Raw genomic sequence first — 22,577 nt, forward strand, 5'->3', positions numbered from 1 at the left:
TCAATTTCTATTGTTTTACGCTACCCAGTTTGTGCAACCTTGTTATGGCAGCCATAGGAAACTAATACAGGGAATGGAGCATTCTGAAGTGATGATTTGCAGAAATTACTCTGGCAGTGATGAGTAAAAGTTGAAGGAAGGAGAGGCTGGAACAAAAAAGGCCAGTTAGGAGGATATTACGGTAATTTGGGTTTGGAAAACAATGAGGATGTGGACCAGGCTGGTGACAGTGGAATGAAAACAAAGCCAAAATCTAGAGATGTTGAAGAGGAAGAACTGATGGTCCAGTGAAGAAGAGCCAGACACAAAGACGATTCCAAAGTTAGGTCAGCAAGAAGGGTGGGGACTTCCCTGGTGGTGCAGTGCTTAAGGACCCGCCTGCCAGTGCAGGGGACACAGGTTCAAGCCCTGGTCCGGGAAGATCCCACATGCCACGGAGCAGCTAAGCCTGTGTACCACAGCTACTGAGCCTGAGCTCTATTGCCCGCGAGCCACAACTACTGAGCCCACATGCCACAACTACTGAGCCCGCGCACTCTAGGGCCCATGCTCCACAACAAGAGAAGCCACCGCAGTAAGAAGCACACGTACCGCAATGAAGAGGATTGACATATATACACTCATATGTATAAAATAGATAAATAATAAGAACCTGCTGTATAAAAAATAATTAAAAAAAAAAAAACCCGAGAAGGGTGGAGCCCCTGGCAGAAATGGAGAGGATTAGGAGAAACAAATGAGTTTGCCATAAGGGGGAGAAAGAGAAAACAGCTAGTTTGGTTTCATATATATCAGAAGATATGTGGGCAGTTGAAAGTGGGAACTGAAAATTTAGGTGTTGGGACCTACAGAAAGAAATCTGGAAATCGTGAGCCTAAAAGTAAACAGCTGAGGCTCTGAGGACACTAGCTTTTCAAGTTGGTTAAAAGCAGCAGGAGCGCTCAGGGCCCAGCACTGAAGTATCTGGGGAACGCTTTCAACAGATGGGGAAAGAGAGAAGGGAAGCCTGGTACATCCTTATCTTTCTCTCCTGAAAACAATTTTTCTGTCCTATGAATATTGAATGGTAATTCTACTGATTACCTCTTATCAGCACTAGTCTTTTCAAAATGTATCATGTCTCATGAACTTTTGCTTCTTATTTCTAAGATCAGTGGAATGTTATGAAATACATCTACCCAAGACAGCCAAATCACATTATATATTCAGTTAATACAAATTAGGCAAAATTTATAACTTGTGAATAAATCCCTTATTTTCTTTTTTTATTTTTTATTTTAGAATTGGGGAAAAAAATAACCAACCGTGTAAACTAATGGGTCACATCTATCACTCTACTTTAAAAGCTCTTAACAAATAGTCAACTTGGAAGGTCAAGAAAAGTCTTAACAATACTTCTGTAGGAGGCCGTTCAATAAATGGAATCGAAACAACTGTGCAGCCACCTGTAGAAAAACAACGTTGGAGTCGCACCTCATAGTGTAAACCAGGATGAATTCAAATGGATCAAAGATATAAATGCAAAAGAGGAAACTATTAAAGTACCAGATGAAAACATTCTTTTGTTGGTTAAAAATTTTTACCAGGTAGTTGCCAGGTAGATGCATGGAACTGTTAAAGTTCTAAAACAACTTCAAAGCCAGAAGTTCAGTGGAGTACTTGGACAGGCAAAGGAGAGAATCTACAAGAGTAAATGATTAGCCAAGCCTCCACCAGGTGAGCCAAACATCCCTTTTAAAATCAAAAGCTCCTTATTTCTTTTGCCTTAAAAATACAAGTCCCTTTTATTTTTAAAACAATTGGTAATCGTTTCCTAGAACTGTCACACAAAGCATTAAACAGTGGGTGCCTTAAAACAACAGAAATGCATTGCCTCACCTTTCTGGAGGCTAGGAGTCTGAAATCAAGGTGTCAGTAAGGCCGTGCTCTCTCAGAGGCCTCTTGGGGAGGAGCTGTCCTTGCCTCGTCTGCCTTTGGTGTTTACTGGCAGTCCTTAGCGTTCCTTAGCCTGGAGAAGCATCATTCCGATCACACGGCCATCTTTTCTCTGTGAGTCTTCACATCATCTTCCCTCCCTGCCTGTCCATCTCTGAATCCAAATTTCCTCTTTTTAAAAGATTAAGGTCTACTCTGATGATCTCACTTGAACTTGATTTCCTCTATAAAGACCCGATTTCCAAATAAGATCACATTCTGAGGTACTAGGGGTTAGAATTTCAACACATCTTTTTGGGAGTATACAATTCAACCTATTTCAACACAACTTCAATAGTATTACATCTGTTTAGCACATAAATAGATACAAAAAAAACTGACATTCTCCATGCCAAATTCCCCCCTGCCCCAGAAATAGCACAGCCACAGGCCAACAACTCCCCACGAGGAGGCTTGAGAACCCTGGGCCCTGCACCCCCTCCCCAGACTCACAGAAACAGAACCCTGAGGAGGGTGGAGCAAAGAAGTCCAGATGGGGTATTTTTCTCAAACACTCTCGAGATGAGAAAAGTATTTTAAAGGCTTAACAGCATCTGGGCCAACATGCTTCTATGGGGCTTCAAAGTTTCACGTGAAAGAAAAATCAGGAAGTAGGTGCTCTCCTTGGATTTCAACCAGAGCTTCCAGAGAAGCAGTGAAAAGCCGGGCAGGGCTGACTTGTAAATGGAGTGCTCCAAAGAAAGCTCCCAGGGGGCTGCCACCATTCACGCGCGGGATAATTCTAACCCAGTCCCAAGGCTCTTATTATAGAAAAGTTGCAAAGTCTAAACCACAAATCTTACCCTTACACATGAGTATCTGTCACCTCCCTGGGATGTCACCCATGCTTCCAAGTCACTTCCAAGTTATCTTTCATCACTGTGCCATGCTGAAACAGGCTGGAAAACTATGACAGTTTTAAAGTAAGGTCCACTGATCTGATTACAAGTTGGGAATCAGAGTACTGGGTAGGATTGCCAAGTCCCTGGAACCCACAGGAACCTCCCAGAATAAAATATCTTCCTTGAAGATGCTCCCAGTTCCCAGACTGAGGTGTTGTGCCCTCCTCTCCTTGGTGCCACGGCCATACCCATTTTAAGGTTTAAATTACACTCGTGAAGCGAAACAACCTTGCTGCTAGCCAAGTGAAGCCTGTTAAAGTCCTCAGAGCCCAAGTTCTGTACATGCCTCTGGATATTGCTCTGGCCCTCACAAAAGAAAGGTTGGAAATGAGTCTCATGAAGGCAGCTGCTAGAAGGATGTCATGACAGCAGGTAGATTCTGAAGGGAGGTGAAAAAGAGTAACGCCACAACTTTAAAGATCACTTTGACTTTATGGAAAAATTGAGTTCTAACAGGGCTCAGAGATTTCTTAAATATCATTAGTTTCCAAAGGCTTCTTTCATTCATTCATTTATTCATTCATTCAACAAGCATTTCCTGAGCTCGATCCATTGCTAACTTGTATGATGAGGATGAATATTAGGGTCCAGGAAGGTAATTACTGGATTCCTGGTGAACAGAGTGTCAGAAGCAGCCTTGAGCCCTGGAACGGCTAAGACAACCATGAAGTCTCAGAGATAACACAAGAAGCTCCAGAGAAACCTGAGCTTGGGGTTGATGGGGAGCATGCTCAGAAAAAGTGAACCTCTCCCCTCTCCCTGGGGCCAAACAGCAAGAAATGAACCCACAGTAAAATGATGGGGAGTCAAGGGGCTCAGAAGGAAGAGGGGACTCGTGTGGTAGTGAGTACAGAGTGACCTAGGCAGGAAAGGAGGAGGGAGTCCATCTAGTTTTTGCCACTGAAAGAATGAAGAAGTGGTTAAGGTAGTATGTTTCCCATGAGCTTGACTGTGAACATATGTCCCCTTTATTCTTCTTCCTGGGCCAGCAACTTCAGCACACTCATAACCCACCCAGATGTGCCCGGGGCTCAGTGAGACTGTCAACCTTCTACTTTTCAGCCTTTAAAGGGCAGTGAAGAGCCCAGGGCTAGATATTTGTCCAAATATCCATTAAACAGAACTAGAACACAAACTTGAGGTATGAAATTGCCCTTGAGGTATATAAAATTATAGTGAATTTTGGAACAGGCATAATTTTTAATAAATCAAATTAACAGTTTCCTGATGCAATTCAGCTTCTGGGGGAAAAAAATCAAATGTACTTGATTAACACTGAAAAATAAGAATCAGCCAATCAATGATGCAATTAAGTGTGATGCAGAAATTAAAAATATAACAACTCTGCAGTCATACGTTTTTTTCCTTTTTAACCTTCAGATAATGACGTTGCATTTGTTGACAAGTGTCATTGTGTATAGGATAATGATGAACTAAGATTTAACAATCTCTTTTCAAACTAACTCTCCATCCATGGATAGATTATGTAAAGTGCTTCTTAAAGATTAACAAATTTCAGTACAAACAATAAAGAGAAAAATCCTTCTCTATAGCTAGATCTCAAAAAGCAGATATGTAACACCTGTTATAAAAAAGCATCACTTGTCAGAGTGGCGTAGGTAGGTTTTATCATTCTCCTTGCTGCTATTGTTTTTAAATTGCAGAGGGAAAAAAATTAATGTCGTGATGTGATCTTAAGCCAGGCCAGCTATAAGTACTTTACAGATGGGAACTTGATTATCATACTTGTATGATGTATTTTATCATAATGCTCTTCACGTCTTGAGTCTGAGTAGAGAGATATTACAAGTCAAAAAATATGCCCTAGATAATTAAGAGAAAGGAAAATTCAGCTTACAATCACCAACATTTGAAAATTCTGATAATACTCTGTTAGTAAAAACGTACTTCTAGAACTAGTAGAATAGTCCAATGAACTGATTAGTTTTATTAAAATTCATCATGCAAAATGAAGTCAACTGGGGGTTATGGTCCAAGATGGAGACATAGGAGACCTCTGAACTCAAAACTCCCAGAGGCATACCAAATCTCCCCTACAAACAGAGTGACTTCCCATAAAAGAAATCCAGAGACAAGCCAAATGATTCCTTCACTTTAGGCAAATGAGAAAATACCCTCATTGAAATGGGTAGGAAAGGCTGAGACACACTCTCACTGAAACTCCACCCCCAAACCCTGGCACAATGCCATAAAATCAGGAGGGAACTCACAACTCCCAGCTTCTACCTGGGAAGGGAAGGGTTTGGTCCCAACATCTAATACCCCAGGAGTAGGCCCCCAAAGCACATTGCTCTGGAAGCCAACAGGGCTTACATCAACCACATCCATAATACTAGAGCAAGCAAACTGTTCTTAACTGACTCACTATCTTCCCAGGGTCCAGCACAAAAGAAGCAAACAGATACATGCATTTCCCTGAAAAAGGTCCATTTGCATACTTTAAAAGCTGCTACCCGAGAGTCAGGTTTCTAATTTAGCACAATCTAGGGACTGACTGATTCTCCCCAGAGACTGGGAAAGCAGGAGACACGATCTCTGCATTCTCCCTGTAGGCTGCTCCAAATTGCCAATATCTCCCTGGAAGGAGCTTGTACACACGTTTGGTACCCTAGCTTTTGCAGATGCCACCTAAGGAATACATCCCTTGATCACCTGGCTCTAGTGGCCAGCAAAGCTTGCACTTGCCAACCCCACAGGCTTTTAACAAACAAATGTTCTTAAGGGGCTATCCTGCCAAGGGTCAGCACAGAGGAAGCAAACAGAAAATCCCATCACCCAATCTACCCCTAAAAGGGATCTATTTGTATACTTTAAAAGCTGTTACCTGAGGGTCCAGCTACCAATCAGCCTGTATCTACATGCTCACTGAGATCCTCCCCTTTAGGATACTGACAGGTCTTGGCATACCCTCAACTATTGGGAGCCTCTAAGAGCAAAGAATTCACCTTGGAAAATCACAAAGGTCTGAGAGACAACCAAGAGCTTAGGCTGGGCTGAACAGTAAGGTTCATCTCCAACATGAAACCACTCTGTCAAGACTAGAAGAGGTGGCTGTTTTATCTAAAGCACAGAAACCAATACAGAGAGTCAAGGAAAGTGAAAAAACAGAGGAATATGTTCCAAACAAAAGTACAAGATAAAACCTCAGAAATAGACTTTAATGAAATGTAGATAAGGGATTTACCTAATAAAGGGTTGAAAGTAATGGTCACAAAGATGCTCACCAAGGTCAGAAGACCAAGGCATGAACAAAGTGAGAAATTCACTAAAGACATAGGAAATATAAGAAAGTATCAAACAGAAATTACAGTACTGAAGAATACAATAACTGCACTAAAAAGTTCAATAGAAGGGTTCAACATCAGCTAGATCAAGCAGAAGAAAGGACCAGCAATTCAAAAACAGGGTAGTGGAATTCATCCAATCAGAGGAGTGAAAAGGAAAAAGCATGAAAAAGAGTGAAGACAGCTTAAGGAACTTATATAAGGACAACATCAAGAAAACCAACAGTCATATCACAGTGGTCCCAGAAAAGGTCAGTACAAGAGAAACTGAAAGGAGTAGAAAGCTAAAAAAATAATAGCTGAAAACTTCCCTAACTTGGAGAAAGAAACAAACATCTAGATGCAGGATGCTCAGAGAGTTTCAAATAAGATGAACCCAAAGAGACCTACACCAAGATACATTAAAATTAAAGTGTCAAAAGTTAAAAACAAGGAGATAATCTTAAAAGCACCAAGAGAAAAACAACTTGTTACATACAAGGCTATCAATAGATAAGACTATCAGCAGTATTTCAGCAGAAACTTTCCAGGGCAAAAGGGAGTCACATCATATATTCAAAGTGATGAAGAAAAAAAAAAAAAACACCAACCAAGAATACTCTACCCAACAAAGTTGTCCTTCAGAGTTGAAGGAGAGATCAGCACTTTACCAGATAAGCAAAAGCTGAGGGAGTTCATCACCACTAGACTAGACTTACAAGAAATGTTAAAGGTACTTCTTCAAGCTTAAATGAAAGGATGCTAATTGTAACAGAAAAACATATGAACATATAAATCTATAAAATAGGTAAACAACAAGGACCTACTGTATAGCACAGGGAACTATATTCAATATCTTATAATAACCTATAATGGAAAAGAATCTGAAAAAGAATTTACACACATGCACACACAACTGAATCTCTTTACACCAGAAACACTGTAAATCAACTATCCTTCAATAAAAAAAAGAAAGTATAAATCTCACTAATTGGGTAAATATAGAGTTAAATTCAGAATACTCTAATGTTGTAATGATGGTGGGTAATTAACTTATAGATCTAGTATGAAAAGTAGTAAAAATGTAAATTGTGACATCAAACATAAAACATGGAAGGAGAGTCAAACTATAGAGCTTTAGAAGTTGTTATCAACTTAAAATAGACATAAATATAAGTTGCTGTATGTAAGCTTCATGGTAGCTACAAAGCAAAAACCTATAATAGATACACAAAAGATAATGAGAAAGGAATCTAAACATACCACTAAAGAAAGTCATCAAACCACAAAGGAAAAGAGCAAGAGAAGAAAAAGAAACAGGGAAATTACAAACAGCCAGAAAAAAATCAACAAAATGGCAATAAGTAAACACCTATCAATAAATTACTTTAACTGTAAATGGACTAAATTCTCCAATGAAAAGACACAGAGTGAATGAATGGATCAGAAAACAAGATCCAACTGTATGCTACTTACAAGATACTCACTTTGGGTTTAAGGACACACACAGATAGAAAGTGAAAGAATGGAAAAAAGATACTCCATGCAAATGGAAACCAAAAGAAAGTGGGATAGCTATACTTATCTCAGACAAAATAGAATTCAAGCAAAAGACTTTAATAAGAGACAAAAAAGTCATTATATAATGATAAAGGGGTCAATCCAGTAGACAATATAATATTTGCAAATAATTATGCACCCAAAATAGAAGCACCTAAATACATGAAACAAATATATTAACAGACCTGAAGAGAGAAATAGACAGCAATACAACAATAGTAGGAAAATTCAATACCCCACTTTCAACAATGTGTAGATCACCCACACAGAAAATCAATAAGGGAAATATTGGACTTAAACTATATATTAGACCATATGGACTTAACAGACTTTTCATCCAATAGCAGCAGAAAACACATTTTTCTCAAGCACACGTGGAACATTCTCCAGGATAGATCATATGTTAGAACACAAAATAAGACAATAAATTTAAGAAGATTGGAATCATATAAAGTATCTTTTCCAACCACAATGGTATGAAACTAGAAATCAAGTACAAGAAGAAAACTTTAAAATTCACAAATATTTGGAAATTAAACTACATGCTACTGAAAAACAAATGGGTCAAAGAAAAATCAAAAAATACCTTGACACAGATGAAAACTGAAATAAAACATACCAAAACTTACAAAATACAGCAAAGCAGTCTAACAAAGAAGTTTACAGCTGCATTAAGAAAAAAGGAAAGCACTCATTACATTGAGAAAAAAAAGGAGCTCAAATTAACAACCAATTTTACATCTAAGGAAATATGAAAGAAGAACAAAGTCAGCCAAAAACTAGTAGAAGGAAGTAAATAGCAAAGATTAGAGTGGAAATATGAAATCAAGATTAAAAAGACAACAGAATAGATCTTTGAAACTAAGAACTGGTTTTTTGAAAAGATAACCAAAATAGACAAACCTTTAGCTAGATTTACCAAGAGAAATTAAAAAAAGATCGCAAATAAATAAAATCAGAAATGAAAGAGGAGACATTTTAACTGATACCACACAAATACAAAGGATCATAAGAAACTACTAGGAATCATTATACGCCAACAAATTGGACACAAGAAGAAATTGATAAATTCCTGGAAATACACAAGCTACCAAGGCTGAATCATGAAAACATAAAATCCAAACAGACCATTACTAGTAAGGAAATCTAATCAGTAATCAAAAACATCCCAACAAAGACAAATCTAGGGCCAGATTGCTTCACTGGTGGATTCTACCAAACACTTAAAGAAGAATTTCAAACTGTTCCAAAAAATAGAAGAGGAAACACTTCCAAAATCATTTTATAAATCCATCATTACCCTGATACCAAAACCAGACAAGGACACTACAAGAAAAGAAAATTACAGGTCAGTATCCCTGGTGAACATAGATGCAAAAATTCTCAACAAAATACTAGCAAGCCAAATTCAACAATACATTAAACGAATCACACACCATGATCAAGTGAGATTTATTTCAGGGATTAAAGGATGGTTCAACATCCACAAATCAATCAACACACAACATTAACAAAATGAAGGATAAAAACCATATGATCATCTCAATAGATGTAGCAAAAGCATTTGCAAAATTCAACAGCCATTCATGATAAAAACTCTCAACAAAGTGGGTGTAGAGGAAACATACCTCAACATAATAAAGGGCATACATAAAAAGCCCACAGCTAACATCATACTAAACAATGAGAAATTGAAAGATTTTCCTCTAAGATCAAGAACAAGACAAGAGTACCCTGTCTCACCACTCCTAATCAACATAGTACTGGGAGTCCTAACCATAGTAATTGGGCAAGAAAAAGAAAAAAAAAAAGGCATCCAAATTGAAAAGGAAGAAGTAAAATTGTCTCTATTTGCAGATGACATGACATCAAACATAGAAAATCCTAAAGACTCCACCAAAAAACTATTAGAATAAATTCAGTAAAGTTGCCAGATACAAAAGCAATATGCAAAAAGCAGTTGCATTTCTATATACAAACAACAAACTATCAAAAAGACAAATGAATGAAATGATCCTATTTACAACTGCATTAAAAAGAATAAAATACCTAGGAATAAATTTAGCCAAGGAGGTGAAAGATCTGAACACTGAAAACTATAAGACATTGATGAAAGAAACTGAAGAAGGTACAAAGAAATAGAAAAATATTCTATGCTCATGGACTGGAAAAAATAATACTGTTAAACTGCCCATACTACCAAAAACAATCTGCAGTTTCAATGAAATTCCTATGAAAGTCTCAATAGCATTTTTTACAAAAACATTTGAAAAATCCTAAAATTTTATGGAACCACAAAAGATCCCAAGTAGCCAAAGCAATCATGAGAAAGAAAAACCAAGCTGTAGGCATCAGTGTCACATTTCCTGATTTCAAACTATATTACAAAGCTATAGTAATCAAAACAGCATGGTATTGGCATTAAAAAAAGGTACATCAAGGGAACAGAATAGAGAGCCCGGAAATTAACCCATGCATATACAGTCAACTAATATTTGACAAGAGAACCAAGAATACTCAATAGCAACAGGATAGTGTCTTCAAAATATGTTAGGAAAACTGGATATTCACATGCAAGAGAATGAAACTGGACCCCTATCTATACCACTCACACACATACACACACAAAATCAATTCAAAATGGATTAAGGACATGAATGTAAGACCTGAAACTATAAAACTCCTAGCAGAAAACACGGGAAAAGCTCCTTGACATCAATCTTGGCAATAGTCTTTTTTGGATTTGACACCAAAAGCAAAGGCAACAAAAGCAAAAATAAACAAGTGAGACTTCATTAAGAAGTTTTTGCATAGCAAAGGAAACCATCAACAAAACAAAAAGGCAGCTTACCAAATGGGAGAAAATATTTGCAAATCATGTATCTGATAAAGGGTTAATATGAAGAGCACATATAGCAAAAAAAAAAAACAAAACCCTATGATTAAAAAATGGGCAGAGGAACTGAATATACATTTTTCCAAAGAAGATATACAAATGCCAATGGGTACATAAAAATATCCTCAACCAATCATCAGGGAGATACAAATCAAAACCACAATAAGATATCACCTCACACCTGTTAAGTTGGCTATCATCAAAAAGACAACGGATAACAACTGTTGGTGAGGATGTGGAGAAAAGGGAATCCTGTATACTGTTGGTGAGATTGTAATCTTGTGCAACCACTGTGGAAAACAGTAAAGAGTTCCACCCCTCAAAATAATGTAGAACTACCATAAGATCCAGCAATCCCATTTCTGGATGTATATCCAAAGGAACTGAAAACAGGATATCAAAGAGATATCTGTAGTCTCATGTTCATTTCAGCATTATTCGAATAGCCAAGATATCCAAGATATGGAAATGAACTAAGTGACCGTCAACAGATGAAGGGATAAGGAAGATCTGATAAATCTATATCTACATAGATGGGCTTCCCTGGTGGCACAGTGGTTGAGAGTCTGCCTGCCGATGCAGGGGACATGGGTTCGTGCCCCGGTCCACAAAGATCCCGCGTGCCGTGGAGCAGCTGGGCCCGTGCGTCCGGAGCCTGTGCTCCGCAACGGGAGAGGCCACAACAGTGAGAGGCCCGCGTACCGCCAAAAAAACAAAACAAAACAAAAAATCTATATCTACATAGATATATAATGGAATATTATTCAGCTACAAGAAAGAAAGAAATCCTGCCATCTGTGGCAACATGGATGGACCTTGAGGGTATTATGCTACGTGAAATAATCCAGTCAGAAAAAGATTAATATTGCATGGTATCACTTATACATGGAATCTAAAAAAAAAAAAGTCAAATTCACAAAAAGAGTAGAAAAGTGGTTGCCAGGGTTTAGAGGATGGGACAAATAGGGAGAGGTTGGTTAGAGTATAAACTTTCAGCTATAACATGAAAAAGATCTGAGGAGCTAATATAAAACATGGTGATTATAATTCAAAAAACTGTATTGTATAATGGATTTGCTAAGAAAGTAGAACTGAAATGCTCTCATCAGAAAAAAAAAAGTAAATGTGTGAGGTGATGGATGTTTAATCAACTAGATGTAGGGAATCCTTTTATAATGTCTAAGTATATCAAATTACCATAATGTACACTTTAAATATCATTGTATTTGTCAATTATACTCCATTAATGCTGAAATTTTTAAAAAATGAAGTCAATTCACAATCTCTGTTATGCTGATAGCCATCTGAGGGTATCCAAATGTTTTATGCAGGTTTTTGTATCACACAGATAATTCTAGGTACTTCTGCAACTGCTTTCTCACTGCCCTTCTTACTAATGATGTTTTCTATTCCCTCTATATTAAATTATTACTATTATTATTCTCAAACTGTGACCATATAAATGTAATGTTGTCTATATTAGATTTTCGGTGTGAACTATGTTTTTCATGACAGAGAGTATCTGGATACAAAAAAAGCTTTTCAAAATGTGACTTTGTCAAATTTTCTGAGAAGCTTGACAATCGTCTTCAAAGATGATTCCAGAAGACATTTTTTTCTTCCCTCATTTTTCATCTTTTTAAAATCAATGACTCTTTTTATTCTGCTTGGTCAGACTACTAGGCTTTTGATTTACAACAGCTATATTCCAATAGCATATATATAATTTCATTTTTGCCTTTATAATTATTATTTTTTTAAACCATCAAGTAACAAGATACAGTTTAGTCCAAGGATTTTGGAATCATTCAGGTCTTTTAAACTAATATAATCAAGTTATAGAGTGGTTTTGCTACACATCACATTATCATAAATTTGTTTAGTTCTGGGTTTAACAATGGGATGGCTAAGCATGGACATAATATTTTCCTTCCCTCGATTTCCAGCTCCATTTTATTCCTAAATTCAGAAGATTATTGCCATGAAATTTTCATCCACTGGTAACGTATTTGAACTTAGTTCTCATTGTTTCAAATGCCCTTCAAATTTTTATAATTATAAAAATGTCATGATGGAAGTCTACTGATAAGTATGAAAAATATATACTTGACTTCAACAGTGTTCTAGAACTAGTATTACCAAAACTTCATTCAGAAAAATATATGCTTATAGGACAATAAAATTTAATAGTAACTAGAGTTGGCTCTCAGGGATATGACCCTTAGTTGTTCGTTTGTTCTTTCCTCTTCTCCCAAAGTATTTTTTTAAACAAAGGCAATAATAAAGATAAAGATAAAACCTAAAACCACATTACATGTAAATTCCAATATTTACTTAACATGGATCTGCTTCACATGGGAATGCTAAGTTAGGTAAGTGCTCATTAAAACTCCTAATTCCAAAGATGGCTGGGAATTTTTATTTGCCAGTTGGACTGAGTCTGAAATCTAAATATGCCTGTTAATCCCCATGTTTCCATGTAACCCAACCTCTGCTACCTAAATAGATGCCCTCTACCAAGTTTGGATCACAACATTGCTGGCTCCTTATTCAAAGGACCACGTGTTCATATGTTAAGAAATGCAAATACATGAACCAGTATCTAAGGCCAGGTACATGTTTTTCTTGGCCTATAATAGATCTCTAAAATGCAAGTACAAAACTCCACATTTATTTAGTTTAATAAAAAAAAAGTCCCCTGCTTCATAGGTAATAATTAACTTAATCTATTAAGAGAGAGCACACAAGACAATCGCTGCCTAAATTCATTACTCATTTGATCTATAAGCCCAGAAAAAAAGATTTAACTTCCTCTTGCCTTGGTTCATCTACGTTAGCTCCTGAATGGATATGATGGGGCATGGAGGAGGTCATTTTCTAGTCTTGTTTCCATAATAACTAGAGTTCTTCTCCCTGAACAACAAGAGCAACAGTCAAGTTTTACGGGAACACCAGTTCTGAGTATCAACTGAAGGACCAAGTATCACTTCAGCCACTGTCTTCTTTCTACAAGCTCCTCTCAGGGATGAGAACTTAACATATTTTTCTATTGTATTACCTTTGTCCTAAAATATTAAGACTAGACAGTTGAATGAATAAGTGGCATTCAGTAAAAAAAAAAAAAAAAAAAAAAAAAATTATCTCTTTAGTCTATAAATACCTTAAAATAAAACTTAAAATCTTTTAAGGTAAAATTGATGATTCATAATTTAGGTGTTTTGAAGAAAAATCCTCAATATTAAAAATGTATAGGGCATAGATCACTTAGTGTTAAAAATTTCTGCCACTGTGAACATATAATATTAAATGCATTTATTACCTAGAGTCCACCCCCAATTTTTTGGTGAATACTGATGGGTTAAAAATAATGTCAGGGCTTCCCTGGTGGCTCAGTGGTTGAGAATCTGCCTGCTAATGCAGGGGACACGGGTTCGAGCCCTGGTCTGGGAGGATCCCACATGCCACAGAGCGGCTGGGCCCGTGAGACACAACTGCTGAGCCTGCGCATCTGGAGCCTGTGCTCCGCAACAAGAGAGGCCGCGATAGTGAGAGGCCCGCGCACCGCAATGAAGAGTGGCCCCCACTTGCCACAACTAGAGAAAGCCCTCGCACAGAAACGAAGACCCAACACAGCAAAAATATATAAATTAATTAATAAACTCCTACCCCCGACATCTTCAAAAAAAGAGCTCTGTTTGCGTTTAAAAAAAAAAAAAGCCAGATTAAAGACTTTAATCATCTAGATTTTGATTTCAAAACATTATATCCTAACTTCCAGGAGAATTACAGTGTCGGGATACTGAAAAATTTTAACCAATTCTGATGTAACCTTGAAACCAATTAGATGACAAACTATTTTTTCCCACTGTTTCTCCCATGATACCGCAACCAGTTCATGAATAGTTAATGGCTCTGAAAAAAACAGTCGAGCTTCGTGTTCTTACCTGGCACCCTCTTTGCCCAGTTGATCATGTGGACCAGCTCCCTGTCTGCAAGGCTGGTCAGCAAGCCCATCATTGAAGCCTCACTGAAGGGTCTGGTAGGATCGTACTCGGAATAGATTATGGGCGGCTCAGCCTCCAGCAAGGCACTGATCATCTGATCGGCTGTCAGGGACAAGACCGGGCTGTTCTTCTTAGTGTGTTTAATCAAGAGTGGGCTCGGCCAAAGGTTGGCAGATCTCCTGTCTCCAGAGGGCTCCGCTTCGTTCCTGCGCTCCCCATCATCTCTCTGGCGCTTGTGCTTCAGCATTCTCCCTCCTCTGCGGTCTTTCCGTATCCCTGAGAACACAGGGGAAAAAAAAACAATTTATTCTTTTTCTCATATAAACTTTCACACTAAAACCATCTTCAATGCTAACAGCCCTTTATTTTATTTGAGGAAAGAGTTTGGGGCATAGTTGTGCTGGTAAGTGTTTAACAACCAGCTGTCCACGAGGAAAAAAAAAAAAAAAGGGCTTTGATTTGTAGCATTCACCAATTTCCATGATGTAACTACTCCCATTTCCATGGCAAATTTCAAGCTAGTTGTCTGAGATTAAGCAGCATACAAAACTCCTGAAAAGTTAACAGTAAGCTTTTGTGAGCCAGTACAAGCTGGTCTAACAAGCCATTGGGGTGTATGTGTGTGTGTGTGTGTGTGTGTGTGTGTGTGTGTGTGTGTGTAAGAGCTGCTATAAAAAGGACATGATAATAATTATTCTTGAAATATGGCTTATATCAAAGATCGCTTCTGCTATGAATATTCTTTCAACAGTAAATTAAAAAGGCATCTTTAAAAAAGCACTTAATAAACATCCTTACCATCCAACTACACCTCTTAATGGAAGACACTAAAGAGGAGTGATTTATCCAAAACGTATCTGACAGCCTCTGGATCCTACAGGTGTTCAGTCAGTCTTTTATTGCTACTAAACTGTACCTCACCACCTGAGGAATTGACCCACAACCCTCAACTTGTTCACTTGGTTCTAAGACTGACACAAATGTATTTCTATTTTCCTGATACAAACGTTTTTAAATAGTTGAAAATAGTTTCCCCCCAAAGATTTACCAGCTGTGGTTCCCACTAACTAAATTATAGGGCGGGGGAGACTCCACTCTCTTTTGCAGAGACTCTGAGGTTTGGCTCAGCATCTTAACCTGGAAAAGGCCAGGCTGTGGTGCTGAAATATATCAGCAGAAACAAATATTTTAAAGGACAAAAATGATCACTAGCTTCCATATTTTCAAAAACTGTAATCTTTCCAAAATATGGCAGATAGCAGCAGTTCTTAGATTTATATAAAAGAAATAATCATTTTGGTAAAAAGATAATACAATTATTTTTAATATTAAAGACATGAGAAGTCAACATTCTTTATAACATATCACCTGTTCTCTTACTGGAAATGAATAACTAATGTCAGAACTTTGTTCTATTTCGTTCTAATTTGTCAAGGCGTTTGAACAAATGTGCGGTGGTGAATTTTTTATGTATAGCTTTTATTCTTGTAGGTCTAGATTAGATATGTTAGATGATACTAAAAATATAATGAAGCCACAACCCTTCCTATTTGTTCAGTATTAAAATAAGCATTTCCAAGAACTCTTGGAATAAGTAACAATTGTAAAGATTATTATCACTAACATGCACTGAGCACTCACCATGTGCTTAAGCACTTTAATATATACTTTACATGTGAGCATTTCACAACTAATTTAGTCCTCACGATAATCTTGTAAGGTAAATACTATAAAACTGCTGCTTTAGAAAGGTTAATGAACTTGTCTGAGACCATTCTCTATTAAGTATGATGCAAGATCCAAGCTCTGAAATGAAGTTTTTTTTTTTTTTTCCAATTAACAGAGTTTTAAAACTGTATCCAACAAAGTCGACACATTTAAGGATACCTAGAAGTAAAATGGTAAAGAAATAAAATGAGAAGAATCGTTGTATCTGACCAGTCGTTGTCCATAGTCAGACATTTCAACTCTTTTGTTGCTAGATATGCTAACGAGAGTATAATATCTGAACTGAGGAAGGTGATACAGCCTACTCTCAGCTCATCAGAGCACACCTGGAGTATCACACAGTGCTGGATGCTGCAGAGACAAGCAAAACAAATCTATTCAGAGGAACTAGGATGGTGAGGAGATGTGAAATCAGGTCACATGGAGAACCACTGAGGAACTGAAAGGGGTTAGCCGAGAGAAAAAAAGACTTTGAGGAAACATGAGTGTCACCTTCACATGGGCTATACTATATAAAATGGCATTATGGTCTGAAGGTTTGTGTCCCCCCCAAAATTCATATGTTGAAATCTAATCCCCAATGTGATGGTATTCAGAGGTGGGGCCTTTGGGAGGTCATTAGGTCACGAGGGTAGAGCCTTCATGAATGGGATTAGTGCCCTTATAAGTAGAGGCCAGGGTACCAGCTTACTCTCTCCACCCTGTTAGGATATGAGAAGACAGCTGCCTACAAGCCAGGAAGCAGGCATTCATCAGACACCAGATGTGCTGTCAAGCTTGGACTTCTCAACCTCCCAAACTGTGAGAAATAAATGTTTGCTGTTTAATCTATGAAGTCTACGGCATTTCTGTTATAGCACCCCAAACTGACTGAGAGAGATGGGTTCAACTTGCTCTTTATGAGCCCAAAGGGTAAAGCAGAAAAAATATGTGGAAACTATGAGTAGTTAGAGCTCACTGCAAGGAACCAGTTTGTAGGAGTCAAAGCTGACAACAAAGATAGAATCTGCTGCCGCAGGAAAGGACGTGTTAGATCACTGGAGGTTTCCAAGAATAGGCTAGACGAAGACTTTACAGGGGTGTTACCAAAGGCATTCAATTACCCAGTATTTGCACTACGTGACCTTCAATATACTTTCCATCCCGAGATTGTAGGACTCTATGTTCTTCCATTTAGAATGTAAGACCAGTGGCCTTGGAATGAAAAACAGGAAAAGAAGATCGAAAGCAAAGAACTCCTACAGGTTCACATTTCTTAGGAAATTCTGAGGTCAGAATTTTGAGAGGATGATTCTGATTGTTATTTACCTACTTTGGGTGGGAACTAGGGTGAAAAAAATGCATTATTCTTCAATATTAAACAGAGTATAACTCAAATACTCTTTGCCCTCTACTCTATAACTTTATAAAGAGAGAATGTGGACAGATCTTACTGGAAAGCTGCAGCATTCCAATAAAATCTTTTAATATTAGATCTACATGGAAAGATAGAAGCAAGTGACTTGAATAAAGAAGAAATGGTTAAAGATGATAGTGTTTACAGTAAGATGAAAGCAAGTTAACTGAGTAATCAAGTTATGACTATACACATGCATTTTACTTTTTAAAAATGAAAATGATGCTTTATAACTGTAGTTTATCTTCATTTTAAAAGATTTCCAAAATAAAGACAAGTAGATAGAAGGTTAATGAAGCAAAACAAAACATAGTATTACCACCCACTTTAAAAGTTCCCAGCAATCATACTACAATCTGATCTCCAGAAGAAGAATTTTAAACTCAATTCAGGTTCTAGGAGTGACAGTTATAAAAAATTGTTTACCAAAGTATTTGTTCTTTTTGTAAAAATTTGTTCAATACTCACAATGTATATTCACAGATGACGCAGTGGGAAACAAAGATCATGTTACCCTCCATCAAGTTTTCAGCTTGGAGGGAGAAAGCCATGAATCAAAAGTTATTCTGTTATTTGTGGAATGAATGCATTAACTGCCCAAAACACTATGGAAGGGAGGAGGAGGTGCTAGTCAGAGGAGACAAAGAAGGCTTCTCTAGGAGACAAAGTTACATTTGAGCCAATTCATGAGATTTCCTCTCTTGGAGAAATTTCAAAGCTGACTACTCAAATGGTTTAGGTATAGCACTACTTAGAGCAGTGAGCTGAATCATCACACCACTTTGAGTCTCAAATATTTGATTCACATTGTTGAACACAAGACAAAAATGTCCACAGGCTTGGAATGCAGAACAATAAAACACAACCAGAGAGAGATGGAGGAAAGAGCTAAATATTTATAAAATCATCAGATCGTCAAATAGGGTAAGGTAGATTCAATTAGCATTAACAAATATTTTCTTAAATTTACCCCTCAATGTTCCATATTTTTCAAATGTCAAAGCCTCTATAAAATATACAAACAGAACAAAAATAGCAAGTTGTACATACTGTGTGGCCGACTGCATGTGATAGGATCCCAGGGTACAGCTCAATGAGGAAAGCAACCATTTCTACTTGTAAGCAGTAATTGTCATATAAGTAGTGACATATCAGTGTCACTACCAGTGATAATATTGCATATTTCATAGTAGTTCAAAAGAAATCAAACTGGAATTGAGTGGAACAGGTGAAAAATGGCCCAACTTCTACTATCTTAACTTAGGTTAAATGAGAATTGCAGATCACAACCAATAATTACAGCCTGTGTCACTATGGAATATACAGCCAGTTCCTAATTATATACAGTGATGGGGTATAGGAGTGGCATGCATAATTGAAATCCAAAGATAAATTTAAAAACTCATTCTATGCTCTCTACCAAGAATTTTTCCAGACAACATAGACTGATAAGTATTTTACTTAAGCTCAATTTCCTTTGTCTAAATTATTTTAACTATTTTGGTACCTTACCAAAGTTCACAAAGCAGGGGGGAAGAAAAACAATTAGCTTAGATCATGCAAATATTAAACAGGCAGACTCTTGACAGTCAAGACGTTTCTTTGTAACAAGTAGGACTTTGGCTTGTAACGCCGTATAAACAAGATGTATTGTCATTCAGCACCCCAAAATGTCATTTCCCAGAATGGTTGAGCACAATATTTAGCAGCGCAATTCAGATGTCATGGAAAGGATATGCTAGTGTACAAACGTTATTAGCTCTCAAGTTGTGTCACTGATTAGACAAGAGTTGTATCACAGCAAATTTCTCTACATTCCTTTGAAAATTTCATAAGCTTACAATAATTCAGTGATTACCCTCAGGCTTGAGAAACAAACTCTCTCTCATCAAGCAAGCCCCCCACACATGTGAAATGCCACCACTTTGAATTTTATGCCCTTGGGTTAAGCCTTCTCTAATACCCTGTCGCACTGTTGTAAGGATTTAGAAGCCGAGTATAGAACCTCTGCTTCGTAACACTCAATGTGAATTTGAGTGATTCTAATCCACTAGGAAGTGTTAATTTCAGGGAATTTATTAAACCAATAAGCACAGACCACTGGAATGAGAACAAAAGGGAGAGAGATGATGCCCAGGGCACTCTCTAAGATCCCTCAGGAATCTCTCTAAGGCTGCCTGGGCTTGGGGAGGTCTGCGGTAAGGCAGTGTAGGGGCTGAGCCCTGGCAGGGAGAAAGGGGCTGGGGACATATCCACTGCTTAAACAATTATGTCCTGGCCCTAAAGTAAAAAGATCTGTCTTAATGCATCAAACTAGGGGTTTTGAAAGACTGCTTCTAATACTTGAGTTTATTTAATCACCCTTTTTAAAAAATTCTTTAAACTCTTTGGCTTGGTCATTATATCTTAGGAAAAATGAATATGCTATCTGAATATTCATTAATTAATAGAATTCATTGGCTTATTTGCTTCTGATGCATTTTGCTTTTTAAATTTTCTTTTTCTGAAATGATCTTTTTTCTTCTTAGTACCCTTTGCCTCTACAAAAAGCTACTATAACTTCAGTAAAGTTATTTCTCCAATTTCCCAAGACTACTTTAATGTATTATTAAATATTTCAAACATTTGCATAATCACCTTTCTTTTGTTTCTCAATAATTCCACATTATTCATGAGGTATTAAAAACCCAGGCAGAGAAATACCCTAAAAGCTTTTTAATTCAACATGTTGAAGAAAACAGGAGTGTTGATTAGTTAAGAATTAAATAAAGATAAGAACTAATGAAACTTGCACCAGAGAAACTTCCCTGCATCAATTCTAATGCTTTCCCTTCAAATACTAGAAATGAATCTTGTAAGGTAGGCACTGGTATAGTCCCCATTTAACAGAAAAAAAGAAGTTTAGACTAACTATCATGACCAAGGTCACACCAAGAGCAGCACAGAGATTTCAACCCAGGTGAATTATATAATTATAGATTATTATTAATATTATCATAGCCTCTAAGTGGATCATTGATGATGGTACATCAATAATCCACTTTGAGGTGATGAATTATCCAGTTCATTTAAAGCTACTTAATGCTCTTCCTCTCCCTCCTTTCACATCCAACAAATCACCCCAACCTGTATTTACTCACGTATCTCTTCCTTTACTCCCTTTCACTCTATCTTTACTGCCACCATCCTGGTTCACACACTTCTCCCTTTTTGCCTAGATTGATGCAGCAGCTACTAATTTGTCTCCCTGCCTACCTTCAATCTTCCTTCCAATCAAATCAACTGGCAATTGAATAATCTCCATTACACACCTATTTTATCCTGTTATGTATTGTCCATCGAAAGCTCTCAAAGACCTCCTTAGCTACAGCAGTTGTTTGTGCTCTGAAGACTCTTGGCAATTCTAAGCAGTAGGGGTACAATTAGGGCTTCTGGTTGCCCCATTCCCCCATTTGTCTAAAGCAGCTGTCTCTCTCTCTCTCTCTCTCTCTCTCTCTCTCTCTCTCTCTCTCTATATATATATATATATATATATATATATATATATACATATATATATATATATATACATACATACATATATATATATATATGTATGTATTTTGTACTGGGATTAGGGAAATAACTTATTTTTAGAAGAGTTTACTGGTTGTATTTTAAATTTAAAAATCCACTAACCTACTGAATAAAATCCAACACTACACTGACTCATGAATTTCCACAAATAATCCCAAAGTACTTTTCAAATCTATCTTTACAAATCCCCTCCATAAACCTTTACTTTTTTATGAAACAGGGTTGGCCTTGCCACTTTTTATAATACTTTCCAACATCACCACCTTGTACAATTTCCACTCCTCTTATATTGGCCACCAAATCCCAAGTAAAATCTCATTTCCTCCATAGTCAATCTTGGACCCCACTCCACTCTAGTGGCTCTACCTCCTTCATTCTTGTAGCTTTTCTTTCATCTTTTTCTTTTCTTGTGTCATTCATCGGATAACCATCATGTACTAATTTCTGTGTTTAATTACACCTGAGTTCCCCCTCCCTGGCCATGGCCTCAAATTTCTCTCCAGGCAGGAAGTTGGAGCAACAGTAGGGCTCACCTCATCTATTTTCCCTTTCTCAAGAAACACTGCCCCACACTGCCTGATATCCAAGGTTTAAAACAGTTGTTTCATATATTATATCCATTTTTTAAAGATACTTCTGTTGCGAGGTAATAAGGTTAGAAGTGGAAAGCAAAATAGATCTGCTATTATAGTTGGAAATATCATTATCTCCCTGTCCATAACTGATTACTTAAGTAAGCAGAAAATCAATATGAATGGAACTGACTTCAAAAATACTATCAATCAACTTGATCTAATTGATATTTATAGAAGACTCCATCAAATAACAGATGAATACACATTATTCTCGAGTTCCAATGGAACATTCACTGAGACAGACCCCATTCTGGGCCATAAAAAGACCCTTAACTGTTATAACTTTATCAACTAGAGTACAGTGTTTGTGTATAGCCCCTTTTGCCTTTAAAGGTTATAAGAATTGTGAAACCACTCTCAGGTATATTGGAATTAAATAATTAAGTAAATGAATGGCACATAATGGGAGCCAGGTTTCACACTGTTGCAGAAACAAGTGACTTGTAAGTAAGAGAAGACTAGAATGATCCATGCTGTAATGGCAAGAGTTGGAGACATCAGTGTGTATTCATGTTTAGCTTAAGACAGATACAGATGTTAAGCTGTAGAAAGATATATAAATAGGGGGCTTCCCTGGTGGCGCAGTGGTTGAGAGTCCGCCTGCCAATGCAGGGGACACGGG

The 22,577-nt window shown here is 37.3% G+C and overlaps 1 protein-coding gene across 1 annotated transcript in view; it reads right to left on the bottom strand.

The window, feature by feature from the left end:
* ESR1 (estrogen receptor 1) overlaps nucleotides 1-22,577 on the bottom strand; it is a 252,905-nt gene that overhangs the window by 135,841 nt on the left and 94,487 nt on the right. Inside the window, exon 5 of the mRNA XM_007458744.1 lies at nucleotides 14,561-14,896. Coding sequence (XP_007458806.1) covers nucleotides 14,561-14,896 — 336 coding nt within the window. The remainder of the gene's footprint in view (nucleotides 1-14,560; nucleotides 14,897-22,577) is intronic.

This window comes from Lipotes vexillifer, unplaced genomic scaffold (genome assembly GCF_000442215.2).
Source record: "Lipotes vexillifer unplaced genomic scaffold, Lipotes_vexillifer_v1.1 scaffold639, whole genome shotgun sequence".
Classification (NCBI taxonomy): Eukaryota; Metazoa; Chordata; class Mammalia; order Artiodactyla; family Lipotidae; genus Lipotes; species Lipotes vexillifer.